This window comes from Gavia stellata, chromosome 5 (genome assembly GCF_030936135.1).
Source record: "Gavia stellata isolate bGavSte3 chromosome 5, bGavSte3.hap2, whole genome shotgun sequence".
In the NCBI taxonomy this organism is placed as follows: Eukaryota; Metazoa; Chordata; class Aves; order Gaviiformes; family Gaviidae; genus Gavia; species Gavia stellata.
In genome coordinates, this window is record NC_082598.1 from 31,857,675 (window position 1) to 31,872,623 (window position 14,949).

The window sequence follows — 14,949 nt, forward strand, 5'->3', positions numbered from 1 at the left end:
AGTTTTGAACTTGCTTTGGTACCTGCCTTTAAAAATGCTAAAAATACTGGCCCGGGAGAGGGCAGGGGTGGCTACGCAGTTGGTAGCAGTATGTAAAGAACTGGTGGTAAGAAAAATGCCTCTGCCTCTGGGCATGAGAGCGGAAGGAAGAATGCAGAATAAAATAAAAATCATTATGCTTCTCCAATTTTAAACATTTAATAGTGCACTTATTGAGTATATTCTGTACAGACATCTATAGCAAGTTAAACATTTTCCTTTCTCTCATGTAGATCATAGTCATGTAAAGCACATTTACAATAGAAAACATACTTGAGGTACAAAAACCCAAAAAGAATATCTGAGGTATAAATACAGGTATATTTTAAATAATCTTTCTCATGCTTTATCTATGTTTGACAGTACACTGTGGGCAAGTATACATGTTTACAATAGAATGGTATGTACAACATACAATTTTACAAATTCAAAAGTGTTTGATGTAGAAGAATATACAAGGTTTTCCTACTCATGAGGACCATTGTTACTGGAAGTACTACATTATTTGCCATAATAAAAAAAAAAATCTTCATCAAAAAGCTTAAAATAATACTGACAATGGTAACAAAGTCTCAGTCAAAATTCCATCTTGCAACTCATTCATACCCTAGCCACAAACTACATTTATCACTTAATACTGCACCTTGAAAGCAAATCTTTACCTTTACAGTAAAACCCACAGAAAGACACCTTTCCAGAGGACCTCAAGACTTCCTACAGTTCATACAAGTTGATTCTCAAGGAAGGAGGAATATCCCAAAGGATTTAAAACCCAACAAAACCCAAGACAAAACCCCACCTTCCTCTCTGCCCCCAAATATAACCCTCCAAATTGCTCACATCCAGATTCTGTTTGTGTTAACGTGCAGCTTTTAGGAAAACGGGCAAAGGAGGGAGTGAAAGGGAGAGAGTTTGTGCGACTCTTCCTAACCACCTCACCCCACCTGCTACTGCAGGAGTCCTGCCACCTCCCGGCACCGCAACTCCAGTGTTGACTTTTTCCTTTTGAGCCGTTAAAATACAGTAAAATATATAAAAGCTCATTAAAACACTTAGAGTTAATGCAGGTAGGAGTGAAAGCAACAAACATTTTTTGGCAAATTAACAATTGACATTACTGGCTCTCTTCACCATTGCATAGTCATTTCATTTCTAAGCTGCTCTGTTGCTCAAAAGTATATTTACTTAAAATTGCTATAGAATTGCTAATCACTCCTAAAAGATCATCTGGATAAGGAGTGGACAGTAATCGGAGCAAGCCTCTTGTAGCATCTGCTTAGGGTTTTTAACAAGGTTAGTGCTGAGGAAAATGCAGAACTGGCACATGGGAAGGATGGCTACTCCTGGTCCACAGGGGAGTCCCATTCTAGGTTGAACTGTATCCAGCATACTAAAATCCATTCTGGTTGCCTATCAGTGTACCAGACACATTTCAAGTTCGACTTCTTCTATCCTTTCAACCATTAACACACTCATTCACACTTTAATCTCTGTGCAAACCTTTCTTTGCTTATCTCAGTGAGAACACATTGAAGAGTACCAACTATTCCAGTGGATACACCAGTCCCTCAACGCGCTACAAATAAAATGATATGGGTATGTACATAAAGCTAAGTATTTCACATGGGAATGATGAGCCTTCACCATATTTCATAATATATTTTGCATTTAAAGAATTTTGCTTCTCAGAAGCAATTCAAACCATCTAACAGTACAATACTTTTTTTTCTTTTTTTTGCACAGTCCTCCTATGTATTCCAGTCGAGGCCTACACTATAGACCTTACACAGACAGGAAGCAGCTTTAAAGTGTATGGTATGGCCACAGTCCTATAGTAATGCTCACAGTCAAGTTCTCATGCTGTCATCCCTTCATGACATGACTTGCAGATGGTACACTAGTCCCATCTGCAGCGGACGAACCTCAGTTTTGGGTAATGTCTACGTTGCTGAGGTGTGGAGCGCATGGCTGTTCCTCTTCAGTAGTCACCTGGATTTTACTTCCTTGCTCTCAAGACTCTGATGACTGAAAGAGTCTCGTATCTTAACGACTTCAGAAGCACACAAGTGTCCAAAAGACTTGGTGTACCACTCTGGCATGTGGCCCCTGATGGGTGGAGAAAAAGTAATGATGAAGTAGGTACCAGTAACTTTGCATGCATTTTCTTAGTCAGAATCAAATACATACTTAGACGGTTAAATGCCCGACTAGGAAACCTCCTTATTACTGCTTATCGCTCAGCGCAGCCTTACTAATATATAGTCTTGCTCAAAACCAAGTTTGCCGCAGTGAGGAAAAGTTACGAGAAGTTTTGTGAGAACTTGGTCCTCTTTACTAACTTACTATTAAAATTAACATGTCCTTGCATCCAAATACATCTGTCAGACAAAGGCGTGGGATTATATACTAACAACTATGGTGGAGCACATACTGGAGGCTTCTAATGCAACAAACCACACCTGCTGTTAGATGTGCACTGAAGCCAATTTTCTGTGACATCTCAGAGACCTGTGTGCATGCCTTTGAGAATTATGTACTTCTGGTCAAGCTAAATCCTGGTGAACCGTCTAAATTTTGCACTGAGTACACAGAAGCTATCAAGAAAATTTACCACCACAGAAGGAGAAAGTGGAAATTCATACCTTAAATCAATTCTGCACATGTAGGTGAGTTTAGATTTTCCTGACCCGCAGGGCTCAATCAGATACCTAGACAGAAGCACATTGACTCTAACACCTGCCACTGGAGCACGGTCATGGTCCACTGAGGTTGCCAGAAGCACGCAAGCTCCTTTAGGGAAGTTTGTCCTCCATGTTCTAAGAAAAAAGAAGAAAAAAAGTCTTATCTTTGACAAACAGTAATTCAAACATCTAATAAGCCTTCAAATTATGCACAAATAGATATTTACCTATAGAACTTACGTTATACAGAAATTGTGGGTAAGGTTGCAATATATGTAGGAAATAAACACCATCGCATATAGAAGTCTTACCTTAAGACTACGAAGTCCCTGGCTGGGTGAGGTGCCATGCTGTTCTGGACATACTGGTATATATCTGTCTGGCTATCCAAAGGTTCGATTACTTTTGAATCTATAAGATCTTCATCCCAAAGATGCTGCTCTTTAAGTAAACGATTTAAAACGTCCTCTGGCATAGCTGGGATTTCAATGGTAGTTTTCCATAACCGGAGTGGGGGACCTTCGCATACCTGGGGAAAATCAGCACAGAGTCCTCAGTTTTACTCTTCTTTACACTTTCTTTTCTATTTTAGTGTTGGCTAAATACAGCAAATTAAATACACACACACATATGTATATGTTGTACTAAGCTCGTCATAAGCTCAGACTAGTTGCTTTCCTCACAGCCAAAGGCATCTGCATGCCGACTTCCAAATTATTTTTAAGTTACAGTTATCTTCTCCAATATGGGCCACTATTAAATCGTGATGCCACAGAAAAATATCCTAATTTTCCAAGTTTATTTTTTAAATATCTTAAATCTAATTGAAACACTTCTCCCTGTGCTAGCTCTGAGCTGTAAAAGATTAGAGCTGAGAAACTCCTCTCCTACTGCCTGCATAGTGACAGTGCTTGGAGGCTTCACTCAGCCTGTTAAGGCTTTGCACATGTGAGCGAAGGCATGTAAATGCAATACAGCGAACATTCCTGGGCAGGATAAACAGAAGAACACAAATCAGTGCATGTTAGCTAACTACTGCTGAAAGACATGTTGTTTTTAGACAGTGTGCAACTATGTCAAAAGCTTAAGGGTTTTCTTCTTAAATTTATCTGCAAAGTAAAGATGTGCACTGAACCTTCTGTAATATCCTATGTCAAAAGCCTGCTTATATTAGAGAAGATGAGCTAAGAACTAGAGCTGTGGAGTGGGTGACAGGGTTCATACCTTCTTGTAGGCCAGCTCTGCTTGTTCTGAGGTGGAGCAGCTGACCCAGCCTTTAAACTTCTCCTTCATCTCTTTGAGCAAGTCATCCACGCAGTCCTGGAGGTAGCAGTGGTAGTCGGAGGGCTCGGTGGTGCTGCTGCCGCCCCGGAGCTCCTCCAGGCTGAGGGGACGCAGGTCCTGCTCCGTGTACGAGTTCCGGCCCCTGCTCATTTCTTCAGGTATCTGAGGGGTGACAAGGGTGAAATCATCCTCCTGCAGCTCCCTCCCCAAATCACAGAGTTAGTCTAGCAGCCTGATAGCCACAGAAAGATGGGTACACTGGTTTTGTAAGTGGTGGGGCGCGTATGTGTCAGGTCAAGCACTCAATGTGAAGAAATGCCAAAATTAAGTATGTGACACTGATTTAACTCAAATTAGTCTCTCATTTATGGGGTGTCTTATTTTTTTCTGTGGAGTATCCCTCTTTGCTACACAACTCAGATCCATTCCCACAGCAGTTTATCCTGCAGACTGAAGGAAGGAGGGATCAGTTGTCAGCCGCAAGAAAAGAGACAGGCATGTCTTCAGTTGAGGGCTCTGAAAAGATTTGATGACAGTGAGGGAAACCAGGACTCAAGACTTGTCTGGTTCTCCAGCCCGGGCCCTAGAGGGAGCATGCTTTAGTTCCTACAGACCCTTCAACCTACGGTTTGACAGTGTCACGTTCCAGGACGCTTTTGTGGCCTAGTCTTGCTAACTCTTGGGAATTTAAGTATAAAACAAGCACTGAAATTCCTGGAAAAAGCTTCTTGCTTTTTAATTAGAGCTGAAGTTCACAGACCCTGATGGCTGCACAATAAAAGCTTGAAAACATACTTCAAATGCAGCTTGGATGTAACAAAAATGTCCCAAACCCCACAACTGCCTCATGACTTTTGAGCGCCAGTGCCAACAAAACAACTCTTTTCTTCTGGCACCGCTTCTAATTCATGTATGCACCCAGATCAGGATGCAAAGTTTTTAAAAAAGCTGTTTATCATGTATTAAACGTTTTTACAATAAAGAAACATTCCTAGCTTTCCATTACACAGCAGATGTATTAGCCATGTTGGCCAATATTCCACCCATCGGTTTTGCAAATAGGTGTTTTACCTGAAAGAGCTTCTTGCATTCAGCGATCATATGAGCTAGCCCTTGGGTTGCAGCCAGATTTTCATTTAGGTCTTTCTGATCGGGTTTTCCCAGGCTTGGTTTTCTTTGCATCACCCTTCACAGGGGATAAAAGCACACACACACATCCAGTTATTTAATGCAGAGCAAGAGAGATGCTTGGTAAGAAAACAGTACGGTTCCCAATTCTGCTGGTGAGTTAGAGCAGTGCTGCCTGGGACCAAATCTTGGCATGGTGTTACCGTCTTCTCTTGCTACTCTCTCTAAACTTTTTCTTTGGAATCCACACTGTTTCTTCCTTCTTAAGAATTTGCTTGTATTTGAACAAATCTCTAACAAAAGGTAGGATCCCATAACTGCTCTACACCCGTTGCCCTCTGAGGTGTCCGAGGTGATCACAACTGGTAGGGTCAGTGCTAGACTGTGCCTGTAGCACATCACCGCTAGCGGTGCTACGGCACCAGCAGCAATGAGCCCTGCTCCCCAGAGACGTACCTTGGGGAAGAATTCTCTCTTTTGAGCGTGTTTAAGTGGAAGAGGGAAGGTGCTAAGCAGACGGCCAGGTTTGTTGGTGTCATCTGGTTTTCCTTCACTGCAGCTGTGACATCACTCAGGAAATAGAGAAGAATCTGGAGGACCTCCCTGTTCTCATCGGGTAAAAGCATAATGGCAGCCTTGATAGCCTGGAGACGCTGATCCTTTGGCACATCTGCATAATATTAGTAATTCTCTCATCAGTCCATTGATTTTCCACACACACAGCATGAATACATCCCAAAGCAAACTCCAGCTTCAAATATTTGACTCGAGTTTGAAGTGATTTCCTTCAGGATGCATACCATTTGTAGGAAACATGAAGGAATTTTTTTTTAACCCACTAGTTTAACTACCCTCAGCTATTTCCTGCCTCACAAGAAATGCAAGCAAGAAGTTGTGCCTAGGCCAGAGTTAATTTTAGATTTAATTTCAACAGCTACATGCTCCCGCAGATGCACAAAAATGACAGAAGCCTGGAGTCAGGCAGTGAACAAGCAAACACAGTCCAGCCAATTTAGAAATTCTTTGGCTTTCAAAGAAATCCAAAACATGAATGCATTTTAGAATAGGTGAATTAATTCAATAAATTGGCTAGCAAACCTTTTCAACAATGATGTCATAAAATATCCAGAAAGTGCTTTACCAAACACAGAGGGTTGCTTTATTGAGCAGATCATTCAAAGTCATGCGGTGGAAAAAGAAAGTCAACGCTGTGAAGCCCCATACCATTAAACAGCTCCTTGGTTACTAACAACAAACAGCCATTGGAAAAATTTGACGTGTCTTTATATAAGGCCCTCTCCTCCAATCTTGAAGGAAACAAAAAATGTAATAACCCAGACCAGATCTGCATCTTGTAAAGGGATTTCCAATAAGCCATCTCTGAAGACAACATCAGAGTCTGAGTCCTGGAGCATTCATATCAACATTAGCACCACACCACCCTCACTGCACGTCTCATAATATATGTGGGGCTAACCAGATATTTAATTGGTATTTGCTTTGGGCTTCAGCAACTTTGTAAGGCTAGCAGGTGAGTTTAGAAAGCAATGTGAAGCAAAAATCCACCGTCTTCCACACTCTCCCCTCAATCAGCTCAAAACACATTTAAGCCATGTGCGGACAATTCCAGTGCACAGCCTGGTGCATAACACCAAAGCAAAGGGAAATTTTGTCCTTTGCAGGGAAGCAAAATTTACAGCTGCTTTAAGGCTTTTTGCTTTACACAGAGATAATACTTCCCGACCACCTCTGGGGATTCCTCAGACCTACCGCCTGGAAAAGGAAAGGAACAGATACTTCTGCAATGCTCTGTCAAACTTTTTCTGGCACTAAACCCACAAAGAGTTGCTGTTTAATATGCACAGAAGTGGAGAGTCTGATTAATTTCCTCCATTAAACCTTCTTGGGAATCCAAACACACACACAAAAATGCCTGCACTGCTAATAATGGTATGTTTTTATTTTAAACCGTCACCTCCGCCTACAGAGCTCTGAAGGAAGTTCCTGTAACCTTTTTGTAACCATCATCATAAGGAAGGCACAAAATACAGCAAGTGCTCAAAGAAGGTGTTTTTGCAGTAAGTTCTGTTGTAGCTGTGCTACCATGGGAAGAATACAGGGGGAGAGAGCTGGGTGGTGTTAGGTAGAGAAGCCACAGGATCAGCAAGGTGCATCAATCAGTTTGGACCCTCATGAATATTTCAAAAAGCTTTGGTTACCAAAAATTAAATCATCTTTTGCTATTTTATAAAGTGAGAGTATTCCCAATGAAACAATGTTGAAGAAAACTTTTGAAAGACAACGTGTTGTTTGGAAAGATCCAGCACAAAATTACCATCTATACAGAACTCAGTTTATCTAGCTCACAGAAGCGAATGTCTCCCTTGCTGGAGTTGAACCTGCCATCTCAGAAAGATTAATTATTTCTTTTCACATGCATTGATAAACTCCATTTTTGATGTGATTTATTCTAAGCACTTTCTGTTTATGGTACCTATCAGTAAAGTAGCTACAAGTCAGTAACAGAAAAGCTTTCAACTTGAAGGTTGTTATCAAAAGTTGTGGTGAAAGATAGAAGAATATGAATTATGAGAAAATAGAATTTTTTTGGCAGCCTTGCTCTTACAAAAAAAAAAATCTCAGTAATTTAGTGGATTTCAATCCCCTCAAAAGCCCCAAACTCTGTTCACATAGTGTTTGTGCAGCTCCCTACCTAGCCACATCAGATGTGGCTCATTTTCAAACTCTAATATGAAGTATGATCAAAGAAGAGAGGAAACTTTATAGCAAATGATGGAGGATTTATACTTGTTCCCAAACTACAGAGAAAGGTGAAATGAAAAGACCTTGTGCTATAAATCGTTATACAACTAGAACATCAAAAATCCATTCTTTATGAGGCAGCCTGAACTAGAACGGCTTGCTAGAGAAAGGCAAAGACCAACATATGCAACACGTGTAGTGCCCAGAGGAGCAGTATTAGACAGTTCCACCCTTGCTACACAAACGACCATTTGCCATCTGCCACAGAAACCTCACTACTTACACTGGTATATCTGTAAGAAGGTCTCAGAGAGTTTGCTGGTCATGAGAGGCTCAGGGAGATCACGGAAGAATTGCTTTAACATGTCTGCTACATCGTAAGCAGACTGGCCTTCGTAGTTGACGCTGTCTGTTGAATTCTCATTCATTTGACGCAAAGCCTGAATCCTGGATTTGACTCCAGACTTCCTAAACAGTCCAACCTAAATATATATGGAAAGGTAAGTACATTTACAATGAGTCCAGCAAATCTGAAATGTAAGTATGCTCTTTAGCTTCTTATATATGGGTTCTAATTTCATGGAAAGTTTTCCTTGCATTAATTATCTATTTTGTCCTGTTTTGAGTCTACTTTTTTCAGTATGACCCAGGAACAATAAAAATTAATGGAAGGCTGGGCTTTGGGTGCTGCATGCATGTGGGATGAGAGTACAGCACAACCCACCTGATCCAAGCAGTGGTTGCGGAGGTACCGCATGGCTTGCTGAATGCTCTGTGGAAGAGGTTGCCCTGTGCGCTGGACATTGACTTGCAGCGGTACTCCAAACACATTTCGGTCCTTATAATCTGGCACCTTTATCCTTTTCATAAATTTTGGTACTGCCCTATTGAAGCAAAGGGAATGACAAAATGAAATTAAACCTCTGTTGACCATTTATCTTCTGTATTTTGCAGTAATTCAGAAAGTCAGTGAAAATAGGTGAAACACTTCAGTAATATGAAAAGTAGTGACAGTGTAAATTAGCTAATCAGGGCTGGGAAGGGGGAGAGGGCAGAAAACAGAGTTTCTCTAAGAGAAATGCTTGACATTCGGGGCAGTATGCTGCCTGTAAGTATTAATGTGGTGCTACTCCACCAATATTAGCAGGACAAAAGCTACAGCCTAAAACTGCAGGGGCCAGATTGAATTGCAAAAGAGTCAAAATAAATCCTGCTGTCAGTGACCCCTTATAACACTGCTTCTTTAGGTTTCGGGAAAGATGGGCATTTGAACAATGAGCTTTTGTATGTCAACTACTTGTTCTACAAAGTCCTCAAACTGGGTCCACCACCCACCAGTGTGCATAACAGCAGGAAACTGATGTAATACATTTGAGTTTGTCAGCTAAAAACTTCAGCTCTATAAACAACCCCTTTGAGGGACCCCCCTCCTTGTCAGCCAGCAACTGTTGTTACCCCTACCTCCCACTCCAGTTTCAATGAGAGGCCTTTCCATCTGCTTATGACTCCAAGGAAAAAGTTACTCAATACAAAAGAATGATTTACCCCCAGGTCCCCAAGAGTATTGGTTTCATGAAGGGGAAAAGAAAAGCCATTAAAATGTGAAAATGTTGAGATCATTTTCCTAAACAGGGAGAGAAGCTAATGTCCAGTGCAACAACTAGTAGGACACAGTAGCACTGGCAAACAGGGAGACCTATTTAACATTTCAATATACAGTACAGCTATACAAACAGTGCATTAGATTTACAGCTGACTAATCTGTTACATAGTAAAACAGAACCAATTTGTATTGCCGTATAGTTAAGTTTAGGGCATTATTGATATATGTATGAATAATACTTGCTTTGTCAAAAAACATGCCAATGGAATGTGAAAAAACACATTGCGATCTCCACTGAGAATCTGAAGCATGCAGGGATAACTGGTCAATACTTATTTCTGTCTTTCAGAACAAACAACTTCTGTATTTAGAAAGGCTGACATAATAACAGCCTTTGAACAGGAGGTACTTTGATGCTGAAGCTAAATACTCGCTATGACTCCTGGGGAAGGGAGGAGGCTGGCCTGTGGTAGGGAGAAGAAAAATTTTATGGCGTCTTTTGCATCCTGAAGGTTACACAGGCTGTACTGCAGATACAATAATAAAAGAGCTTTCTATTTAATTCTTCCAACAAAAAACATTCAACTGGGTTACAAACACATGGCCACAGCAGAAATTGCTGCCTACAAAAAACTCCATGATTCTCCCAACCTTTCTTCCCTCCCCCTCCATGTTTTTTGGAAGCTAACTGGATTTATAGTGCTTTAAAGAGGGGAGATAGATTTTGGCTAATGAGACACTAGAACTAAAGGAAATTTACATTATTTAATAACATAATTATATAGAGAAACTAATGCAAATATTTAAGAATAACTGAAGAAAAGCAAGCCTATTAAGATCTACTGAGGTTTATGCCACTGCTCGTTAACTGCCTCAATAAACAACTAGTCCTTCTTTTGCTATGAATAGTGGACATCTTTCTGCTCAGAAAGCTGGCCTCTACTTCATTGCTTTTGTTCCCTCACATGCCCCCTGCAAACATACTTCTCAAGCCTAATAAGATTACACTTACGTAAAGGGTTAGTGATTTTAGCCCCATCTTAGGAAACCACAAATCACTGTCAGCACAGGCTGGAGGAAGAAGTGCAAATATGGAAAAAGAGGGATGGAGGGATTCATTGCATCTTTCCAAAAGTTGCTTAGGATAAGCGCAACTGTAGTGCTCATATAGTTGGCCTGCCTACACGTGGCACTGTGCCCTTACCAGCTGAAACCGTGCTTGTTGGAAGGCGTGTACTTCTCCAGGAGAGCAGTCAGCTTCAGGAGAGAGTACTTCTGCAGCAGGTTCATCTGTGCCACGGACTGGCAGTTGATCTGCAGCGACGCCGAGCTGAGGCTGGGCCGGTGGGAGCTCTGGAAGCTGTGCCACCTCAGCCTATGCCTGCAGAGAAGATGGGGGACAGAGCAAGGATCGGTCACTGAAACATCCCTGCAAGACATGTGCAGGAATTACTGCAAATGTACCGCTGAGCTCTCTGCCCTTGGCAGCCGCTGCCTTCTGAGATTTCACAGGCATCAGCCGGCAGCATCTCTGCCTCACCTGGTGCAATGCAGCACGTGCAGGTGCTTCAGGTAGGAAGGCGCACTCTGAGCTGACCTATGGCTCAGTGTTAACTACACAGTCTTGCCCTATCAGGTATCCTCTGAGGGCTCCAACATACTTTTTCAGAAGCCCTTTCAGTATTAAGGCAGTGGGAATGAAAAAACTCCATTAAGAAAAAACAGTCCAAATTTTTAAGACACATCAAATAGGAACTAAGCACTTCTAAAAGTCCCATTAAGTTTATACAAGCCGCTGTAGGCGACTGAATGACAGCAGAAACCAGGCCCTAAATGATTTGCACCAGTTTTAAAGGAAAACTGGAAACAAAGCTAGAAAGAATTCAACTCCTTGCTCTACTCACAATACTAAATACAGTCATCCTTCCCATGGTAAAACTCCCAGCAGAAACTGGGAGGCCACTGGAACTCCCCCAGTCCCCCACTCTGCTACAACGATCAAGAGAAAGTAAACAAACCTCATTTTCCCCACAGATTTAATGCCCTAGCATACTATTAAGAAACAGCCTGCTACTGAAAAGGACAATTTTTGAAACAATTTTTTTTACTACACCCTGACCATACTTACACTGGTTCTCCTAGCCAACTTAAAAAGTGAGCAATTCTACTTGAGGTCCCTCTCCCTCCCACACACCATTTCAGTCTGAAGAATTATCATCCCCCAAAACTGCCTTAACATTGCTCCTAACGCTGCCTTGCTGACCGGGCTGTTTTTCAATGATGACTCAGGCTGCACATACAAACATACAGTGTGGGAATCACTTGTCTGAAAGTCTTGCACAAATACTCCCCTTGCCTATAATTGTTTTGGGAAGCAACGGGAGCAGCATGTGTGTGCTTGAATGGCCACAACTTCTATTGCACCTTAACTGAGTGTGGTGCGGCTACTACAGAGCCACTCGGGCTGCAGGGGACCTCACCGGGGCCACCCCAAGTCCCAGCGCTCATGACCTCACCTGCTGGACCGCGTCAGCGATGCGCCCACCCCAGAGTCCCTCCTGTCCTGCATCCCCGCGGGCTCTTCCGTTTCGTTCAGTGAATTCCCCGTACTGTCAAGGTCACTTGGTGTTGTTCGATCGTTGTCTACGTCGAGGTGGATCTGCTTTGGAGAGGAAGGACACGGGGAGATGGAGTCGAGCGCTGAGTCGGAGTCTCCTTCATCCGAGAACTTCTCTGACCACTGGTTTACTATTCTCTGCATCCCTTTGACGTGGTACAGGATGTCGTCTAGTTCTGGGAATATGTCTTCATTTTCGAGGTCGGCCAGGTCACTCGTACTGGAATACAGGATCGAGCCTGGCACGTTGTCATAAATACTGAGGCGGCTGCTCACCGAGCTGGAGGAGTTGCGCCTTTTCCCCATGCCCATCTCTTTGGAGCTGTCACCACTGTGTTCCCTCTGGAGGGTGAGATGGCCATGTCCGTGGAAACTCCCTGTCCTCCAGTTCACAGAGGCGTTGCTTTCTGTCGGGGAGAAGTTGCCGTTGGAGAGTGCTTTGGGAAAAGTGCCGGGCTTATGATCTTCGGGGATAAAAAACACAGTGTCTTCTGCAAAGCTTCCCCGGTTCTTGAAGTTCTGCTCCATCACGTCACTGAATGTTGACTGGTTGAAGGGGTCGAAGCCTTCCAGGTACATGCCCACCCTTTTATTGTACGCACTGAGGCTGCGTGTTCGCGTGACAGGACTGGGTGTGCTGACGGCACTGCTCGTCTCAGACTGACTACTGCTGCTGCTGGTCTGGGTGGAATTGGAGACGCTCCTCTTTCGTACCATGGGGAGGCTGATGTGATTGCCATTGAGGGCAGAGATCTCCACGCAGTTAAGTTGTTTCAGTTTATCTTCATCCATGCCCTCCTGCAGGATGGGCCCGCTAATAATAAGGCCAAGCTTTGAAGGAGCTTTGCTCTTGCCATGGTGAGAGCTCTTGATTTTCAGGCTCTCCATTCTCTTGAGCAGGCTCTTTGTTTTGGACTTGGCGTTCTTCTCATTGGCTTTCGTGTTGAAGCTGAAGCTATTCAGCTCCCTGGGCGAGGGGAGGCTGCTGAATGAGTCATCATTTGCTACGAAATTGCTCGATGAACAAACGCTCACGACCGAGTTTGTCCTGGTGGTAGATGCCTCGCTCTGCAGCGTTGGTTGGTGGCTGCTGGTGCTGCTGATGCTCAGAATAGAAGCCACCTCCTGGCGTTCGCTGAGGTCTGTTAGCACACTTTCACTGCTTGCTGCATTAGTAAGGTGAGCAGCTTCCAGGGAGGGGGTATTCAAGTCCGGTTTTGGAGGGAACACATCAAACTCTTCAAGCCTCGACCACCTCTTGCTGTCTCTCTGAAAAGTCCATTTGCCACTTATTGCACAAGGTTCATCTTCATCCGAATCTTCGCTCTGCAAAGAAGAAGAACCCTGAAAGTACTGCTTGCAAAATGCCCAAACAGCAAAGGCGGTTGCATTTAAATACAATGCCCACTAAACTGCATTAAGCATGACCTTGTTCTCACTGAATTTAAAGCGAAAACAGTCTTTTACTTGAGGGAGAGGAAGATTAGGCCATAAAGCCCATCACAGGAAAAGATAACATGGGACAGGCAATATATTTTAACAGTTTTTAAATACAAGAGATATACGCTTTGTAGAAAAAACCAAACAATACAAGCTGCTTTAAATTGCTCTTTTCTAAAAACCCTAGTATCCATAGACTTTTAATTAATTGGTCACAGCGGATAGCCCTCAGATCAATGGAAATTCCTGGCATGCATAAAATTTTAAACTGGAGTCAGTCAGGGGCTGGGGTCTCTCTGGACTCTCTCCAAAGTTACACTCTGTTGATAGTGGCTGTGTGTTTATACTCCTCTTTGCAATTATGAGATGTTTCTCATACGTTCTGAATTGTAGCAGCTTAATTCCTTACCCATTCAGGAAGTCTGAACGGTCTCCTCGCTGTGACTGATGAGATAGCAAAAGAAACTCTTGCAATGCAAGAGTTTCTCTCCAGGCTCTTACCTGGTCCACTCTTCCTCCCACAGACTAGCACCTAACATTTTAAGAATGTCCTGTGAAATTTCTACTTCAGTCTCGCTTCAGGCAAACTTTAACACTCATAGATAGCGAGCAGCAAGAGCTCACTGACAGTATAGCACGTAAGTAAATTGTAAATAACATCTCTGCTGCTGATGTTTGATGTATGAGTAATGCCTGAGGGCACAATTACATGTACACCACTTACGCCTACAATCTTTTCATCTAAATACTGAAAGGGAATGATCCTGGGACTGATATAATTGGTATTCCAAATACCTGGAAAATTTCATGTTGGAAGAATAAAGCCAATGAAGATATTTTAATATGACACCATGAAACCACAAAATAACCTTTGGCGTTCAGAGTAGGAAACACTAATTGCCACCCAGCTCCATGAGTTTCACTTCATTTGTTTAGATTGCTTTAATTTAAAAACAAACACACATGCATGCCCCAAACTGTAACTATTTGTGTTCCAGGAACACAAAGACTTATTCTCTGAAAAACAAGTAAATTATTAATATTTCAAGTATTTTATTTATGTATACTTTAGCTCCTGATCCTCTCCTCGTTTTTTGGGGTTTTTTTTTATAGCACTTTTCATCAGCTCAGGAAAATAAGTGAAACACCATATTTATTTTTTGTAACCACATACACACGAGACACAGAGCAAGCATCATTTTCTTTGTTTCCCAGCTACTACAAACTACTTCTGTCCATGAGTCAGATGAAAACCTAAGAGGACTGGCTTGCTTATTTAAAGTTTTCAGAAGGAAAAAGGTAATCTGAAACTGCCAATGGATAATAATGATGGTTTGGTGGTGAATGTGGTTTGACTGGAAAAAAAGGAGCAGTAAAGTGATCTTAATTTGCAA

The 14,949-nt window shown here is 42.4% G+C and overlaps 1 protein-coding gene across 2 annotated transcripts in view; it reads right to left on the bottom strand.

Annotated features, from left to right (window-relative positions):
• Positions 1-516: 516 nt before the first annotated feature.
• DLC1 (DLC1 Rho GTPase activating protein) overlaps positions 517-14,949 on the bottom strand; it is a 217,748-nt gene continuing 203,315 nt past the window's right edge. For both annotated transcript variants that reach the window (XM_059818170.1, XM_059818171.1), the window contains 10 exons: positions 12,015-13,441; positions 10,703-10,879; positions 8,620-8,779; positions 8,179-8,377; positions 5,589-5,802; positions 5,076-5,190; positions 3,945-4,166; positions 3,032-3,249; positions 2,682-2,855; positions 517-2,145 (listed from right to left, as the gene is read on the bottom strand). In XM_059818170.1, the coding sequence (XP_059674153.1) occupies positions 2,025-2,145; positions 2,682-2,855; positions 3,032-3,249; positions 3,945-4,166; positions 5,076-5,190; positions 5,589-5,802; positions 8,179-8,377; positions 8,620-8,779; positions 10,703-10,879; positions 12,015-13,441 (3,027 nt within the window). In that variant the 3' untranslated portion in view covers positions 517-2,024. The remainder of the gene's footprint in view (positions 2,146-2,681; positions 2,856-3,031; positions 3,250-3,944; positions 4,167-5,075; positions 5,191-5,588; positions 5,803-8,178; positions 8,378-8,619; positions 8,780-10,702; positions 10,880-12,014; positions 13,442-14,949) is intronic.